The sequence below is a fragment of the Rhinolophus hipposideros genome, assembly GCF_964194185.1.
Source record: "Rhinolophus hipposideros genome assembly, chromosome: 20".
NCBI classification, from domain to species: domain Eukaryota; kingdom Metazoa; phylum Chordata; class Mammalia; order Chiroptera; family Rhinolophidae; genus Rhinolophus; species Rhinolophus hipposideros.
The window spans coordinates 16,444,883-16,464,608 of NC_138066.1; the positions used below are offsets into that span (position 1 = coordinate 16,444,883).

The 19,726-nt window shown below is 38.4% G+C and overlaps 1 protein-coding gene across 2 annotated transcripts in view; it reads left to right on the forward strand.

Annotated features, from left to right (window-relative positions):
- The window catches only part of SSH2 (slingshot protein phosphatase 2), a 221,635-nt gene that overhangs the window by 48,276 nt on the left and 153,633 nt on the right, over positions 1-19,726 (forward strand). Inside the window, exon 2 of one of the 2 annotated variants that reach the window (XM_081027073.1) lies at positions 9,407-9,487. The exons of the other annotated variant lie outside the window; for it this stretch is intronic. Within the exon in view, the coding sequence (XP_080883199.1) occupies positions 9,407-9,487 (81 nt within the window). The remainder of the gene's footprint in view (positions 1-9,406; positions 9,488-19,726) is intronic. 2 annotated transcript variants of the gene reach the window in all.

Here is a 19,726-nt window from a genome sequence, read left to right on the forward strand (position 1 = left end):
CCTTGGGCCTCTCCTTTCAAGGTCACAAAATGGCTATCACAGCTGTAGACATCATATCTTTGCACCACTGCATCCAAAGACAGAGAAAGGGCAGTTTCTTTCCTCAACTCTCCTTTTCAAGGTGGAAAATCTTTCCCACAAGCCCATGGCAGACCTGCCCTCAGGTTTTGTTGATTAGGATTAGGATATAACTGTGTGTTGGCCTCCGAGGAGGCTGAAAAGACGGGTATGTGACACTTTCAGCTTCATTGGTAGGACTGGTAGGTGAGAGCGGTGAGAAATGACTGTTGGTAGACATCAGAGAGCATCTAGCACAGGGAGATAAAACTATGGTCTATACAAAGATTAGAGAGGGTTCTAGTCAATTTATCAGTAGGCTGAATTGTGTGAGCTATCTAGGCCAGGGGTCAGCAAACTTTTTCTGTTAAAAGCCTGATAGTAAATATTTTAGGCTTTGATGGCCACAAATGGTCTTTGCCTTTTCTTGTCTTTTTTTTTTACACAATCCTTTAAAAATGTGCAAACCCATTCTTAGCTTGCTCACCATACAAAAACAGGCTGGAATTTGCCAACCACGCCATGAAGGGAGTTCAGTGAGACTGCAGTCGTCATTTTGAAGCTACCTGAAAGTCTGGGATTTGAGTGGTGTCTTGAAGGATAAGATTTAGATGGAGAAGGACACTGAGGTTGTTTCCCTGTCTTGGCTGTTGTGAATAATGCTGCAGTGAACATAGGGGTATATATATATCTTTGTGAACAAGAGTTTTCAAATTTTTTTAGTAGATACCCAGAAAAGAGATTACTGGGTCATATGTTAGGTCTATTCTTGATTTTCTGAGGACCCTCCATGCTGTCTTCCATAGAGGCTGCACCAACTTATATTCCCACCAGCAGTGTACAAGGATTCCCTTTTCACCACATCCTTTCCAACACTTGCTAGTTCTTCTATCATTGGCAGTAGCCAAACAACTGAATACTACTCCACCATAAAAAAAAAGAAAGATGAAATATTGCCATTTGTGACAACATGGATGGATCTTGAGAGTACCGTATCATCCTAAGTGAAATATTTCAGATGAAAAAGGACGAAAACCACACGATTTCACTCATGTGGCATATAAAACACAAAGCAATGAACAAACAAACTCATAGACACAGAGAACAGTAAGGTGGTATCAGAGGGGAAAGGGAGGGGGAGGATGAAGGTAAAGGGGTCGAAGGGAACTAGACTGGATGGTGAGCACGCAGTGCAATATACAGGTGACGTATTATAGAGTTGTACACCTGAAACTTCTATGTTATTAACCCATGCTCTCCCAATAAATTTAATTTTTAAAAAAAGATTTGCATTGAGAGATCACGTTTTATTCTGGAGAAACTAGTGAGTAGCGAAACAAGCCTGTGATACCATAAAACATCTGTGTGTTACGTGAAGAGAGTAGAGAGCAGAAATACTTTTGCCGATGAAATGGGCAAATTAAATTGCAAGCCAGAGTTAGGGAGAGGGGTGGCATGAATCCCCGGACTGCCTCAGCCACTGACAAGCCAGCCTGCTAAGTAAGTCTGAGAAACGAAGATGCTCTTTTGGCTTAAAGCCTCCATGTTGCCTTGGAGCCCAAGAGAGGCCGTGTCTCATGTAACAATCGGCTCTTTAGTAGGAGCTGTTGCTACCATGACTAATTAAAGGACAAACATCATGTGTTTAGGATAATAAGACTGTTGGTCTCTTAATCATACCTCTACACAAAGATGGTAACTCATCTTCCATTTGTGTTATTCATATTGGCAACAAGGAAGAAGTGCAATAACTAATGTTACGTCACGTATTTATTGTACATTTGTTGAATGCTTTCTGTGTGACAGGCCCTAGAGATATAAATAAAGTAGCTCACAGTCTAGAGGGAGAGAAACAATATATATAGACATAATTACAATAGCGTGAGATAAGGGTTAGATAACATATGTGCAAGGAATTGTGGGTGCCTAGAAGAAGGAACCACTAATTGGTCTCGATTTAAACTTTCAAGTTGACTTGGTCTAATCATGGCTGTCCTTCGGGGGCCGCAGATCATGTCCTTAATGCTCGCCAGTTATCTTGCAGATCTTTATCACTGATTACAAAGAGGCCTGTGCGAAATACCGGGGTTGGATCAAATCCAATTCATCACATCTCCGGAAAAAGCAATTGCAAACATTCTGCTGTTGCTGCTACTAAGTTTTTAGGATCCTCTTTATGTGCAAAGTATAGAGCTATAGTGTTTCTTGGTCACTTAATTTTGTGCTTCCCACCATACTGATAGGAATATTGGGTTCCAAAAAATAATAGGTTTCACAGTAAAGCTTGCAGAAGATTCTGTGGTGGGAAGAACAATGGACCCCCAAAAGAGTCCTCATCTTAGCCCCTATGAGCCTATAAATACGAGGCCGGACAATTAAGCTCACAAACTCATCCTAGAAAAAGTACTGCATAGCTCATTGCTGAATATCACTATAGTTACTTTCGAAGTACTCCCCTTGAGAAGCTATGCACTGACGCCAGTGCCTAGTCCACCCTTCAGAGCAATTTTGGAACTCTTTCTGGAATGGCCATCAGAGCTGTTGTCATATTACCCTTGATGTCCGGAATGTCATCAAAATGTCTTCCTTTCAATATTTCCCTTATCTTCTAGTAAAGAAAGATGTCATTGGGGGCCAGATAAGGTGAGAAGGGAAGGTGTTCCAATACTGTTATTTGTTTACTGGCTAAAAACTCCCTCGCAGACAGTGCTGTGTGAGCTGGTACATTGTCATGATGCAGGAGCCATGAATTGTTGGCGAAAAGTTTAGGTCGTCTAACTTTTTCACGCAGCCTTCTCAGCACTTCTAAATAGTAAACTTGGTTAGCTGTTTGTCCAGTTGGTACAAATTCATAATGAATAATTCCTCTGATATCAAAAAAGGTTAGCAATATCATTGCAACAAGTTCTCAAACTTAATTGTCAGATGTGTAAATAGCAAATTTACTTTCTCACAAGGTCTGGAGGCTAGAAGTCAAAGGTCAGAGTGTTTGCAGGGTTGATTTTTTTTTTCCCCCTGAGGCATCACTCCTTGGCTTGTAGATGTTCTGTCTTCTCCCTTCGTCTTTACATTGTCTTTCCTCTACATATGTCTGTGTTCTGATCATCTCTTATAAGGACACCAATCACGTTGGATTCGGACCCACCCTAATAACCTTATTTTAACTTATTACTTCTTTAAAGACCATATCTCCAGATAGAGGCACTTTATGAGGTTTCTAGGAATTAGAACTTCAACATATAAATGGGGGGGGGCACAATTTAGCCCATAACAATCCTGGAGTTTCCATAAGGAACATGAGTCTACCACCACTTTGAGTTTAGGACCCCTGGCCTCTAGAACTGTAAGATAATAAATTTGTGTTGTACAAGCCATTGAGTTTGTGGTTATTTGTCACAGCAAATTAGAAAATGAATACAATTGCAAGTAACCTAAATCTATTAATAGGAGACTGAGTAACTGAATTGTGGACCATCTGTACAAATGGAATATTATTCAGCACTCAAAAAACAGCGAAATAAAAAATAGTGAAATAAGTGTCCATTGACAGGTAAGTGGATGAACAAAGTATAGTATATACATACAACGGAATATTATTCAACCTTAAAATGGAAGGGAATTCTGACACATGCTACAACATGGATGAATCTTGAGGACATTATGCTAAGTGAAATAAGCCAGTCACAAAAGGACAGATACTCTATGATTCCATTTATATGAGGTATCTAGAGTAATCAAACTCATAGAAACAGAAAGTAGAATAGTGGTTGCCAGAGGCTGTGGGAGAGGGAAAATTAGTTTTTTAATAGGTATAGAGTTTTAATTTTACAAAATGAGAAAGTTATGGAGATTGGGTGAACAACAGTGTGAATATACTCGACACTAATGAACTCTACACTTGAAAATGGTTAAGATGGTAAATTTTATGTTATGTCATTTTACCACAATTAAAAAAATGTTTAGATAGTAAATTTTAAAAACAGAAAAAATTTTAAAACAAAAATATTAAGTTAAAAAGATTGTAACAGAAAAATAGGTGTAGTGTGCTTCCATTGTATATTTTGGAGAAAGAATATGTACACATGTAATGCTTACATGTACACAGACTGTCTCTGAAAAGATATTCAAGAAACTGGCATAGTTATTACTGCTGGGAATGGGATTGTAGAGAACTAGGAGGTAGGGGGGTAAGGGTGGGAGGAAAAATTAAATATGCTTTGATACCTTCTGAATCTTGTTTACCATATGAATATATTACATATTGAAAGAATGGTTTTTACCAAACTCATAGATACAGAGACAGATTTATGGTTGCCACCATGAATCTGGTCAGGGGTCGGCAAAATGGGTGAAGGGAGTCAAAAGGTACAAACTTCCAGTTGTAAAATAAATAAGTCAAGGGGACATAATAATAATTTTAAGAAGAAATAATGGTTTTTAAATGTATAACTTGGGGTTAGGAACTGCAGAGAGAGTTTTCTCAGGTCATCCTTAGGCTATGAAATCTCTTTGTCAATGCAGTTACATCTAAGTGTATGGATAAATAAGACCTACTTCTTGTCTTAGTTTTTAAAGGGTTAAAAGGTATTAGTCCCAAAGTCTTCATCAGGTTTTAGAGTACATATCTATTTTATTGTTTGAACATAAAAAAATAGTTGAAGGGAGGAAAGATGGAGGAAAAAAGGAAAGACAAAAGAAATGTAATAGTCAATGTTTTCTGTTTCTTAAAATCAGATAACCTATGCGTAGAACAAGAATAGAATAAAAGATATTTAACAGTAACAATAGGTTTTGACTCTTGTGGGATTATTTCTTAAGACTTCTGCTTGCAAATTGTTAGGTAACTGCACAAGTTACATTTTAACACTCTTCAAAACATCCTTCTTAGCACAGGAGTCCTTGCACCATACATTCCCTATAAAGATTGCAACATTTTATTACTATAATTGCTGCTTAGAAACTGTTCTTGAAACTTCTTGTTATATATGGATGTTTTCCTAACCAACAACCTTAGCCCCTGTTTTTCTCCAAAGGGGCATATTTCCACAGAGCCAAAGCCTTATATTTGTGGGGTTTGCATATCCATTTAAAAAAAACAAAACCAAAACACTATTTTTAGAACCTGTTCAGTTTTCTTTCCCTTTGGTTTAGAGTTTTACTGTAGCTAATTCAGCATCCAAAAAAGTGCTTCATAGGTCGTAGGGGTACAATAAATGACAATGAATGGATCATTGTGAGCTCAGTGCTGCCAGGGTTCTATAGGGAATACAAATTTGTCTCTATTTAGACGTGAAACACTCATAGTTTTGTAGAAGCAAAATTTCCCTATCATTGCAAGTTTCTTTGAAAGAGAATTGAACCCAAATGTGTAAACCTTCTACATGTAGGAAGGAGCATGTTATTGCTGTAGGAATATTTACTGTGGTTGTTTCGTTGTTTTTAGAAGCAGCAGTAGCAGTAGCAACACCAGCAGCAGTCACGTGAAATGCTTTTCTTATGTTCCCTCTCATACAGTCTTCCCAACCGCCCTGTTAGATAGATGCTGTTGTTGTGCCCATTTTTATGGACGAGGAAATTGAGCTCAGAGAGATTAGGTAATGTGTTCAACATCACAGAACCAGGATATGAACTCAATTTAGTTAAAATTTTGGCTTGGTACTTCCAATGCAAGTATATGAGTTTGACTTTATTCTCTGCAAAGTTCCTACTGAAATAGCCAAAAGGACATTAAAAATGAAGGAAGGGAAGGAAGTAGGGTAGGACAGAAGGGAAAGAAAAAAAAAGAGAAGAAAATTGATACCTGCACTACAAACGGGATGATCCCTATCCTCATGCTAGAAGAAACATTGGAGAACTTCCCACAACATGAAATTCAAACACCACGTTGAGATAGGGCCTACCAAGCTGAGAAGTACTACCGTGTTTCTCCGAAAATAAGACCTAGCCGGACCATCAGCTCTAATGCGTCTTTTGGAGCAAAAATTAATATAACACCCGGTCTGATATTAAAATAAGACCGGGTCTTATATAACATAATATATAATATCAGACCGGGTCTTATTAACTTTTGCTCCAAAAGACACATTAGAGCTGATGGTCTGGCTAGGTCTTCTTTTCGGGGAAACATGGTATATATAAAAACCCACCTAGGAAATGAGTTAAGGAAGCATCTTTTATTCCTTGCTTACTAATAATGTTTGAAACCAAAAATGACTAATTTTATCTGTCGACCGTAAAACAAAAGTTGACTAGATATTCCTACAGCAAAAAGTATATATTCAGGAGAAAGAAAAGATTGCACCTTTTGTGCAGACGTGGTGAGACATGTGTACGGACTCTGCAAGTAGAAGTAGAAAAACCCCTTTTACAGGGGAAAAGGAAGCGAAGGGGAAGAGCTGTTTCAACCATAGACTGTTACAGAAACACAGTTATTCCTGTAGGGCTTTTGGGAGGACACAGGGTACAGAGCTCCTCCCATAGCACCTCCTGATTCCTGTCTAGGTTAAGATCTCTGTGATAAAGTTGATCATTTTTGACCTATCAAATACCTTTTAGCACCTATTTAGATAATCTTATAGTTTTTCTCATTTGACAATAATATGCTAAATAACATTATTAACAATAGAGTTCCTAAATATTTATTCATTCTTGGAATAAGTCCTTTATAGTCATACGCGAGACAGTTCACAATGCAGAACAACCAGGACAACTAGGAGTTGGAATTACCAAGTACCTCAGAAGGCAGAGGAATGAACTTGAAACGTCTTTCATCATCCATTAGGATTCCTAGAATTTAATTTAGAACTAAGTATGTTAGTTGCAAGTAAATACTTGTTCCATGAACCAATTATTTTTAATGCTACCAGCACCCTTAAGTTGATACGTTGTATATTAATGAATTGAATTTCAATTCATAAGTATGCAGTAAAGCCTTAAAATAACTGAAGCTGCAGTGTCATTACAGGACCTCTTTCTTGAAAGACCATTTTTAAACAGCTAGTGTAAACATGCTGAAGTATTTATAAGAATGAAAACTTAAAAATCTTAATTAATGTAATTTGGAGGAATTATCTTGTACTTTTCTGTCTTTTCAGTTTGCATACACAGTGTCAGTGACGTCACTTTTGCTATGCTTAATATTATCTATATTATCATCTTTTGTGATATGAGAATTTGGGAGAATTGAAAGCAGCTTTGATTTCTACCTTATTAATTCCTTCAAATATTTTGTTATTGATTAAGCTTTTAGCTTTTCCAATATGACTTTTAGAAGTCCTCAAGTATTTTGTAGACCGATTTAAAACAAAGACCAATGGAGAGTAAATGTTCTCATTTTCACCCCCTCCAAAATGCAAGGGAGTAAGGAATAGACTTTGCATTTGCAGGATTTAAAAAGTGATTTTAAATACTTGGTTGTTTTTGTTTATTTTTCTAAAAGAAGAAGAGGGAGGAATAATGGAAGATGAGACTTGGTTGTAAGAAGGAAAACCAAAAGCAGGGGAAAAAGTAAAAAGGAAATAAACCAGTAAAAGGCAATTGCCAGAAACAGTAACTATGAGCTTTACTTTCTTTCATTTATGTTTACTTGTCCTCAAACTCTTAAGCTCTACAGGTCTTCTACAGGTTGAAACACGGCCTCAGCTTTGAAAAATCAAACTAGGAGTCAACTAGGATAGCCACAGAATGGTTATACATGATTACGTTTCAGCCATTGGTAGTGAGAAGTTTTTGTTTTTTAACAACTTTATTGAGATATAATTGACATACAAAAAAGCTGCACGTAGTTAAAGCATACAGTTTGATGAATTTGGACATATGCACACACCTGTGAAACCATCACTAATCAAAGTAATAAACATATGTATCACCTCCAAAAGTTTCCTTGTGCCCCTTTGGGGGGTTTTCGTTCTTGTTGTTCGTTTTGTTGTAAGAACATTTAACATGAGATCTACCCTCTTAAAAATTTTAAATGCACAACAGAGTATTGTCAGCATTAGATACTATGTTGTACAGCAGATTTCTGAAACTTCATACCCATTAAACAACTTCCCATTTCCTCCTTCCTCAAGCCCCCATTCTACTCTCTGCTGCTGAGTTGGATTACTTTGATTACCTCAAATAAATGGAATCATGCAGTATTTGTTCTTCTGTGACTGGCTTATTTCACTTAGCATAACGTCCTCCAGGCTCATCCATGTTCTCATGTATGGCAGGTTTTCGTTGTGTTTTAAAGCTGAATAATATTCCATTGTGTGCATATACCCCATTTTCATTATCTATTTGTCTGTCAGTGGGCATTTAGGTTGTTTCCATATCTTGGCTCTTGTGAAAAATGCTGCAATGAATGTGGGAGTGCAGATATTTCTTGGAGATCCTGATTTCAATTTTTTTGGATTTATACCCAGAAGTGGGATTGCTGGATCACATGGTAGTAAGAAATTTTGATGACATAAGCATATACAGCTCTACATAGGGATAGTTCGGTTTGTAGCATCTGTTACCTGAACAGCAAACATTTGAATGGAACTTAATGGGTCAGAGTTGGAGTTCTTTTCTCTTCTCTTTTTTGTCATAAGGGAAAAATACTCTTGTGTTACCAGCTAATTGTTTCACTCCTTTGTCTCATTTTCCTTATCAGTCTTCTAGACAGATTTTGAAAAAGAGATTGGAGAATGGAAGAAAGGTTTTAAAATATTTTCTGGAATCTGTCAGGGGGACTTGGGTTGGGCATGTCTCTTGGCTCTTCTTATAAACACTTGTTAGCAGAAACTAATGAGTCCAGGCTAGTGGTTAGATCCCCTAGACAAATTTTGAAAGAGATTGGAGAATGGAAGAAAGGTTTTAAATTGTTTTCTGGAATCTGTCAGGGGGGCTTGGGCGTGTCTTTTGGCTCTTCTTATAAACACTTGTTAGCAGAAGGCTATTGAGTCCAAGCTAGTGGTTAGATCCCCTAGTCACGTCTTATGTTCTATTCTAAAGCCTGTCTCTAAACAGTCAATCAGTTATATACCTTTGATTATGGGGATAAATGAACACAATCCTACCCATTCTGGGAAGAGTCCAGAGTATGTACTATAAAGGGTAAGTAGCACTGTCTTTACAGAAAAAGGATATCCCATTGCCCAAATTAGAAACCACAGAAATGCTTCAGCTAATTAAACATAATCAACTTTCCAATCACCTAACCAATCACCTGTTGGCTTTATTTCTCCAAACCAGCCATTGCTAATCAGAATTGCAGCTTCTCACCTATGAGCTAACACTGATTCCGTGATTTCTGCGGGCTTTTCCCTCGTGCTTGTGGCCCCCATTCGTCTGGATCCCTGAAATGATCTTGTTTGTATTACAGAGCTCTCACGTGGAAGACAGTGAATCAGCAGCGTTACTTGGCTGTGAGTGTGAAGAATCAGAAATCTTTAGTGATGCCAATGTACGTAGGTATATGGCTTTATACAGCCTTTGGTGAGTCAAGTGAAAGCTTCTTGGGTAAATTTGGCTCTTAAATGCAACTGGGCTAGGGCCTGTTATTTCCTCTATTTGGCCTCCGTCAAACAGTTTGGGAAGGCAAGTAAGTGACTTAGGCTGGGTATATGTATAAATAGGATGGTGTATTTGTATGCATAGTAATCTCCCCTCAAAGCATATATATCAAAGTAGAAAAATGAGTAAGTCTCCTTCACTAGGGAATATGATGGTTTTTGTGAGTCCCCCCCCCCCCCGGTTTTTTTCAAGGTCAATAGTATCCGTTCCCTGTGACAACTGCTTGGTGTTGATGCTACCGCTAGACCTTTCTCCCCCACCTACATAGACCTTACACATTCTAGCTGTTGATAATGTAAAGCCAAATAGTGTTATAATTACTGGACTGGAGAGTCAGCTAGATTATCTCAAATGTAGAACTAACTACATGAGATGTTATAAATTCTATTTATCTCACCTGACTTCCAGCAAGGTTGCTTTAATTATTGCCGGTTACCTATAGAATCAGGCTAAAGTTGGAGAGTGACTTAAATTGACTTTTTAAAAAGTGAACTCTCTCTTCATAAGGATAACTGCCTTTGCTAGCCGTGGCTAAAACTAGGTTCTACAAACCTTGGTGATAAAAATCTAGGTTATCAATTTCAGAATGTTTCTTGTGCATAGAAGCGCTCCATAAATATCATTGCAGTTTCACCAACGGGAGCTGTCTCCCTCTCTCAGAGTAAGCCGTGCTTCTCAGGTGTATCACCATAGGACTGCCTACTAGTAAACCGCCTCTTTATACATGGCACAGTGACGGTGATCACTGTTGTAAGACCTCATTCAACTATTATATTGATTACCTGGCTGCACTTCATTCAGCATTGATGAAGAGTCTGGAATGGCAGGAAGTCAGTTATTGTGACTCACTAACTAATAGCTAGAGTGGTGCTCATTTCCCTTGTGCTTGAAAACATTAACTGATGAACTCATATGAACACTCATTTATTATCAACGCTTATTTGCAGATGACAGGCTCAGGGTGGAAAGGTTATATTCTTTGCCGTGTTGTGTGGTAAGCCGGGATGGCTCTGACATCAGATCCCAGCTGACAACCATCAGTGAGCTCATTGTCAGCAGGCAGCGGCAACATTGGTGGAATGTGTACCAGTCTCCTTATGTAGTACCCTGCAAGATTTATTCTGTTCAGTCTGCAGTGGGGTCCTCTGGGCTTGGACTGGCTTATTGTTTGGGCTGATTTTGTCTTAAAGAGACCAGTGAATGACAAGCCACATGAAGAACATTTTTATGAAGTTGGACACATGTAGTAAAAAAAAAAAAAAAAAGATTCTAATTTTAATGGTTTTTCTCCCTTAGAAACAAATAGTTAGGTATATGTATTTGCAGATTACTCTGGATTGCTTTATTTTATTGCCAGAGCTTTCATTCATTTAAGTCAGATTTGTTGTCTTATTTTCCTCTTCAAGAGGCAAAAGTGGTTACGTGTACTTGGCTGGGTTTTTAAAGGTATTGGATTCTCCTGTTTTGTGTGCTCAGGCAGTATTTCCCACGCTTTTTTCTCTTTTCTCAGTTCTCTGTTCACACCCTCACATCAAAGGAGATTGAAGAGCTCCTTCCAAATTTGAAGGCTTAAACTTGAAAACAAAATTATTTGTAGAGCAAACAGATAGAAATCCCCACTTTGAATTTTCTTCAAAGTAAGTGGCATGGGATCTTAATAACTATTTGAAGTAGAACTTAACTGATGTAAAGAAGACTAGACAATAAAGTCAATCACTGAAGAATGTTCTCTTCAGTCTTGGGGTAACAGAAATATGAACTGTGGTTAGCTATAGTCATTCCCTCATGCATGCATTCATTCATTCACTAATCATGTACAAATCATTGCGCTTGGAGCTATGGAGGTTAGAGATAAAATATAGAATCCACCCTAAGAACAAATTTCCAGTAGTAAGAAGAATAAAGTCTGAGACTCTAATGTAAAACACGGTAACTATAGTTGAAAACTATATAATTGCTAAATTGTATGATTGCTAAAAGAGCAATGTTCTCACCAGAAAAACCAAAAAAGTATGTGAGGCAATGGATATGTTAATAAGCCAGACTGGGGGAATCTTTTCACAATGTACATGCATAAGAACTCACCACAATATTCTCTTTGAATGTCTTACACTTATTTGTCAATCATACCTCAAAGCTGAAATTTAAAAGGAAAAAAAAAAAATTACCCAGGGAGAATGTATACTCTATGCTTCAACAAATTAGTTTTCTGGATATTCATGGAAAGCCATGAAATGGAGAGGAGAAAATCATTCGTAGGCAGCACATGGGGTGAAGAGAAGAAATCTGAGGATGAGTGGAAGGCCGTGTGGCTGGAGGCAAAGAAGGGCTGGCCTCTGCAAGAGGACTGGCTGCCTTCGATTTCTTGGGGCTTTCCCGGAAGAGAGGGGAGGCGTGTAGCGAGGTCTCTGCTCCTTCTGTGGTCGTACTCAGCCTCTAGGGAGCCAGATAAAGGGTAGAGCAGCTACTTGTGGCTTCTGCTGTACACAGTGTGCTGGAGGCCTCCCTAATGGGAAGGGGGACTGCCTGCCCCGGAGCAGGATGACATGGCTGAAGAGGTTCACAGAAAAGAAGATACTGGCCCTAGCTGCAGGAATTTCACTGGCTCTACATAAGAACGATGTAGGCAGTGACTAGAGCGGGTTGGGTAGTAGTCGCTGCAGCAGCCACTGAGACTCCTGAGTGTCCTCTCCATTCCCCACCCCTACTGCTGTCCTGCCTTAGAGGAGAAAAAGCTGAGGTTCCAGTTACTGTATGTGTGTGAGTTCAGCTTGAAACACCGGGATTTACTACCTTCGTAGGGTGATTTCTTCCCCAGCATGGAGATCGGGAAAACTCTTGCTATAGTAGTTTATTTCCTAAGAATATAACTAATTTCTTTGTCCCTTTTCCATGCTCTTCTGACCCCACTCCCATGCTATCAAACAGGAAGAGGGACACATATGGGTGGTTATACTTTTTTTATGATCTACTCATTCCTTTGCTTGGATATTATATCCTTGTAGGGAATCCATTTTCCTTCTGTGCAGTCAAAACAGCTTTTACGTTTCAGTAGCCCAGTGAAAGGAAGAGGTGTTCGCCTTTTGTTATTAAAGATGGAAATAAAAAGCCACCCACCTAGAATCAAATGTGTAGAAAGCAAACAAAACCAAAATTTAAAATGTAAAAATTATTTGATTTAGAATCCTTTATGTTTTGAAACTGTAGATTTGCATTCTCTAGAGCAGGACAAGTATCTCAGAATACAATAGTATCCTACTAGATAGTAGCTTCTATGGAGGATTTCACAGGTACTCATTTTGTGGGGTGGGAGAATGGCTTTCGAGAGAGAGAATATTTAACCTAATACTAAGTTCAAGATGAAGGATTTAAGAATTTAAAAAAAGTTATTAGTATTAAGATAAACTCTTAAGTCAAGGCCTACTGTTGAGCCTACCTGTGGATTGAAGATAGAAGGGACTAGAATTTTCCGGAGTTTTCTGAAGCATCCTGTTTTTCTTGGTATGTTTTAAGTGTTAGAATATGGTGTATGGGAGGATACAAACAATAAATGACTTATTAGCTCAGAAAGTAAAACTTAGGAAGGGAAAACTGCTATCATCATCAAATCTACTTTTGTAAGTCTCTAGAGATTATAAGCACAAACAAGACGCTTGTGGGTAAACCTACAGACGCGGTGATAACAAACTGGTTGGCTGGAAGGTGGTAATGGTGTGTGTGCTAACAGCATGTACATAGGTCATTTCTGAGGATTTGTGTTTATCTTCTTCCTTTCAGCTCTCTGTACTGTGTGTAATATTATTTATTTCTTTTTTTTTGACTCACTTGCAGAGACACCATTTCACTGGCCAACACACAAATATAAAAAGAAGAAAAAGGAAAATTTGTTGCTAAGGAGATGTGGATTCTATTCTGAGTTTCAAACGGCCAGTTAGCCAACAGCAAACAGCTGTGCCACTAGAGTTCAGGATTATTTGAATTGTTTCTGCCTCGCCTCTGCTGGTTATGGCACCTGGTCAGAAAAGGGGATGAAAGTGTTGCTAGTGGCAAAATCATAGCTTCACTATGAACAATATCCCCCCCCTTTCGAAGGGGGTCTGATGCAAATTATTACCCTAGTAGAAATGTCCTATGATGTTAAGCTTATTTTTCTTTGTTCAAGAATAAGATGTAAGAAAGAATAGCTCGACTGTTTTATCCTAGAATAACAAATGAAGAATAATTTTCAGCTTTTCTTTTTAAAAATCGTACCCTCTTGAGTGATTTATTGAAGGAAAAATGAGATTTATAGTAATTTGGGGTATAAAAGCTAGTTTTAGAATTAGCTTCCACTTCCTTTACTAAGTGGTGCTCATGATGGCTGCGCCTTAGAATCACCTGGTGACCTCTGAAAATAATTTAATAACAGGGTCTTACCTCCATCCAGTGAAATCAGGATCTATGTGTGTGAGACCCAGGTAGGGGGATTTTTTAAATGCTCCCAGGATTCTTCTAAGGTGAATCAAGGGTTGAGAACCCCTGTTTTAACTCTAGCTGTGCTAATTTTTGTACCTCCCAATCAGGGCTTCAGTCTCCAACATCTGTAACATCTCTTTCCTCGAAGAGCTGATAAAATGTGTAAGAGTTGACTGTATGCATTTGATAGCACAATTAACTTCTATTCCTTGGCTAGGCTTTCGTTAAGAGAGGAGAAAGATACTGAAATTCCGTGATCCAAATTTTCAGTAATCCCGTGACAATGAAGGGTTTTCTTTATTACTCTTCCTATGTTAAACACTGCTGGGAGCTCGCATAAAGATGAAGAGTTAAGTTTTATACTTTGTATATAAAACTCTTACTGGAATGAAATATACACACAGAAAAGCATCCTTATTTTATACTTATATGTGTACCTTGATGAATTTTCACAAACACACATCAAGAAATTGTGTAACCTTTACCTAGATCAAGAAATGGAGTATCCATTCATCTATCGAAGGACATTTTGGTTGTTTCCATGTCTTGGCCACCGTAAACAAAGCTGCAATGAACATTGGAGCCCACGTGTCTTTATGGATAAATGTTTTCAGATTTTTTGGTTAGCTACCCAGGAGAGGGATTGCTGGGTCATATGCTAATTCTATTCGTAATTTTTTGAGGAACCTCCACACTGCCTTCCATAACGGCTGCACCAGTCTGCATTCCCACCAACAGTGTATGAGGGTTCCTTTTTCTCCACAGCCTCTCCAACACTTGTTACTATTTGTCTTGTTGATGGTAGCCATTCTGACTGGGGTGAGGTGATATCTCATTGTGGTTTTTATTTGCATTTCTCTGATGATTAGTGATGTTGAGCATTTTTTCATATGTCTATTTGCCATTTGTATGTCCTCTTTGGAGAAATGTCTCTTCAGAAGTTGTGGTATATATACACAATGGAATACTATTCGGCAATAAGAAAAGATGATATAGGAACATTTGTGACAACATGGATGGATCTTGAGAGTATAATGCTAAGCGAAATAAGTCAGACAGAAAAAGCAGAGAACCATATGATTTCACTGATATGTGGTATGTAAACCAAAAACAACAAAAGAACAAGACAAACAAATGAGAAACAAAAACTCATAGACATGGACAATAGTTTAGTGGTTACCAGAGGGTAAGGGGGTGGGGGAAGGGAGATGAGGGTAAGGGGGATCAAATATATGGTGACGGAAGGAGAACTGACTCTGGGTGGTGAACACACAATGTGATACATAGATGATGTAATACAGAATTGTACACCTGAAATCTATGTAATTTCACTAACAATTGTCACCCCAATAAATTTTTTTAAAAAAGAAAAAAAAAGAAACGGAGTATTATAATCCGCTTCCCCCTGCCCCTGCCAGTCACTGTCACCCTGCCAGTCACTGTCACCCTGCCAGTCATCACCCCCAGAGCTAACCACTAATCCTGTCTTCTTGCCCATAGGATTTGGATGTGGGCGTTAGGCTATGCGCTTTAGAGGATCCTCTCTTACCTCCAGAATCAGGGCTCAGCATCATGTGCAAAACAGTTAACGAGCTCAGGCTCAAGACACAAACAGCCTGGGCCAGTCCCACTACATACTGGCTTTGTGACTCCACTTCTCTAAGCCTTACTTCCCCCATCTGTAAAATGGGCATGATAATAGTACTTGCCCACAAATTCATTACAATTAAATGAGATAATTTATGTAAAATATTTAGAGGGCCTGGCACACTATCTGTGCAGAGAGCAGGGGCAGACATAGGATTCTCTGGTGTCACCATCTCTTCAGCAGAGTCAGAACAATACCACTGTTGTCTGTGGACACAATTAAGTTCACAGTCCAGCTCTGGAGAGAAGGAGGGGGACAGTGGGCATCCTGACCAGCTCTCCTCTTCTTCCCCATTCTTGATTTGGCTTGTGGCGTGATTAACTTGTGGCCACTTCTAAAATACATTATTTAAATTCATAAAATGACTATTGAAAGGCCAGAAACTTTCTCTTCTGCATCTTTATATTTGCCACAGTGCCTACCTAGCACAGTAATTTGCAAATTGCACATAGTTAATGCCTTGGCTAAAGGAATCTAAAAATAATGCTTCAGGCACACCATGCTTTTCTGCGCTGGATTTGTATTGGTCTGACTTCTGGTCCTTCTTTTGACCAGAGACACATTTTTGAGACATCTGGCATAAGAGGATACAGAATGCAGCAGTGAAATAACTGCAGGCAGAAACTAGGAGCTTGGCCTAATTTACAAAATCAACCAAATAAAAGCTCCAACTAGCTGAGTTATCTTGCTTCCATAACCTGAGGCAGGGCCTGCCCAGATGTACTTGCCCCTTATTTTGTTGTAAGAGAGCAAGGGAAACGAGATGGCAGGGCTCGTCAGTGTTTTGCTAATAAATTGTACAAAGGTTTTTTTGGGTTTTTTTAGATTACAGCTTAGAAATAATTTACCCAATGGAAGGTAATAAGCAAGACAATTTATTGAGCACTTACTATTTCCCAGACATGCTAAGTGATTTTTATACAAGTTAGTGTTGAATCCAAGTCTTTGAAGTTAAGTGTTTCTTGTTTGAAACTGAGAAGGCAGAGGCTTGCCTGGTAGTGACGGCCAAGTCTGCCTGACACTTCCTGCCTGAGCTCTTCACCTTATGCTGGATTGCCTTTGCCCTTGAATGGTGTTGGCACCCTGGTGCCAGAAGGTCAGGGTACATGGGATAGTGGTTCTCAGCCCTGGCTTTGCACCAGAATAACCTCTGAAGCCTTCCAAAAACATAGACACTCAAATCGTACTTTTCGACGTTTCTCATTCAGTGGGTCTTGGATGAGGCTCAACATCTTTATCCTTTACAAAGGTCCATAGGTGCTTCTTCGTTTAGCCAGAGTTGAAAATCGTGGTTCTTAGAAATTCCCTAGGGTGGAATTGTAAGATTACAGATGTGGGGGCATCTGAAGACTAAATTTGGAATATTGTGAAAACACATTGTCATTTGAAGTGTAGGGAAGGAGGAAGTGGCTTAATAACAACCGGGTTTCATGTTTCAGGAGGTGAGTAAGATAGTATTTATCTCTGGAAATTGGATACATCACTGGGGTATTTTATAGCCCGATTAATTCTCCATTCTTTCTATGAATTTCTCGAGTGCTGCCACTGTTGTATTCAAACACAGTCTTTCTCAACCCTAGTGTGCTCTTCTAGATATATGTTTTCTCAGTGTGTGGGGTGAAGTCCTGGTGAAGCTGTGATTTAGGAACTATTAGATGAGAACTGCTAACCACTACAGAAGGCAACAGATGGCCCTGATCAGGACAAGTGTCATGGGAGAGTTGTAAACTTAACAAATTCTTCAACTCAGTGGATACTGTCTTCTGAGTCCCTTTTAATACCTTTTCTTTGTTTGTTTATTTTTTGTTTGTTTGTTTTTGTAATCTCACAGTGTGCTTGGGCAGTAGGGGAGGGGTTGTAAATCTTCCTTTCCCTTTACAATTGGGAAAGTTGAGTTTCAAAGGGCACGACTTCCTCAGAATTATAACTGAAATAATGGCTAACACTTGTTGACCACTCACCATGTGCCTGGCTCCATCCTAAATGTTTTTACATGTACTATCCCATGTTACATCTCCAATATAAGTAGTGGTATTTATACCTGTTTTGAAGAAAACTGAGCTCACTTAATGCTACAATTATTTGAGTTTACTCTGTGGCAGGAACCATGCTAGGCAATGAGTATCCAGTGATAAATCAAATGCTGCCCTTAGGAGATTTACAGTCCATTGGGAAAGACACATAATAAAAAATAAATAAGTATTCAATTACAAAATGTAATAGTGCTATGGAAAATACAAATGGGGAAATAATAATAACCAATAACAAGTCAGAGTAGCGATTTAGATAAAGGATGGTCAAGAAGTGCCTCTCTAAGATGGTGATATTTTAATTGAGAATAGTAAAAGGATTTGCTTAGTGTCACATAATTTAGTAAGGGGTGAAGTTCAAGTCTGAGTCCCAAGGTTATGCCCCATGTATACTGCCTGTCACGTGTGTACTTGGAATCTACCCAGGCTTGTGACTTTCCTCTCTGATCTGACCAGATTCATACCATGACACTGTACCAAATTTCCAGAAGAGGCATCATAGAATTTATAATAATGAGATAATTACTTCAAAAGAAAGATGCCTCTTGAAATGCTTCTCTAAAGAGAGCCCTAGGAGGCAGCAAGAAAAAGGGGGAGCATGTGATTAAGCAAATGATAGGGAGACACAGCTCCAAAGAAGCTGAAAATCTCCGCTGTAACCACACTAGGCTGGGGGTGGATGTTTGATGTTCCACTTTGGATCAACATCTTTTTTCCTGGCCTTACTTAAAGCGCCTGATCCAGGAGCCAAGTGCAAGACTGCTCATGGGAAAAGCTGACGAAGAAGTACGAAATGGTGGCTAGAACTTCAAGGTGCTTGGAAAGAATGTGGGAGGAAGGGAAACTCTGCCTTTGGGAAGGGAAAGGAGAGAGGTGAACAGTGAAATACAGCCTGGATTTAAATGCTGCAGTCTTCTTCTGACTCTACTGCAGTGCTTGGTTTGCCAAGTTACTTTCTTAGGATTTTCCAACAGTTCTCTGAATTGCCCTTTGCTCCAGAAGAATTTGTCCACTTAACTCTTTTTCCTCCCAGGAAATGACAGTAATTCCTAGGGTGATCAGATTCTGTAGAAGTGTGAGGCAAGTTTTTTGACTCTGGATTAACTGTTTAGATTTGAATAGTGCCTAGTGTAAATTTCTTTTTGGAAAAGATTCAGCCATATTTATATATACACGTTACTTGATAATTGTATTATGAAGATTATAAATTGGTTAGATCCTGGCAATCTGACAGTTTAGTTAAAAATTATAATAATGTTCAAACTATTTGACCCAGAAATTTAATTCTTGAAAATTTCCTCTGAAGAAGTTATTTAAAAAGAACATATGTAAGTAAAAATTTAATGAATGTGTGTAGTAATAGGAGATAATGAATGGTTAAGTAAACTATGGTAATATTAATTCAATTAAGCCATTACAATAAAAAACATGAAAACTATATAATTCTATGAGAAATTTTATATGAAATGTTAAGTGAAAAAGGTAAACAATGGAAAAATAAAGTTGTATTTCTACCTCATTCTTATGACAAAATAAATTACAGCTACATCAGAGAATTAAATGTATCAGAAATTGACATTACAAGGAAGAACGTATAGGAGAAACTTTTTAAATAATCTTGTGGTAGGGAAGACTTTTTAAAAAGATGACACAAAATCCAGAAACCATAAAAGAAAACATTGATAAATTCGAATACATAAAGCCCCAAATTTTATATTAAAAGATCCTGAAACAAAGTCAAAAGACTTTGGGAGAAAGATTTTTAACACATGACAAAGAGCTAATTTCCACGTAATGTGTTCTACACTTTTTTTTTAAAAGATCAGACACGTAATAGAACAATGTGCAAAAGAACTAACAGACTTTCACAGAAAAAGATACACCACTAGCTCTTCAACATGTGAAAAGATATTCAATAGTCCACCTAGCCAATGCCTTTCTTACCTCTCAGATTGGCAAAGATCAAAAAAGTTTGCTACTGCATTGTGTTGGCAGG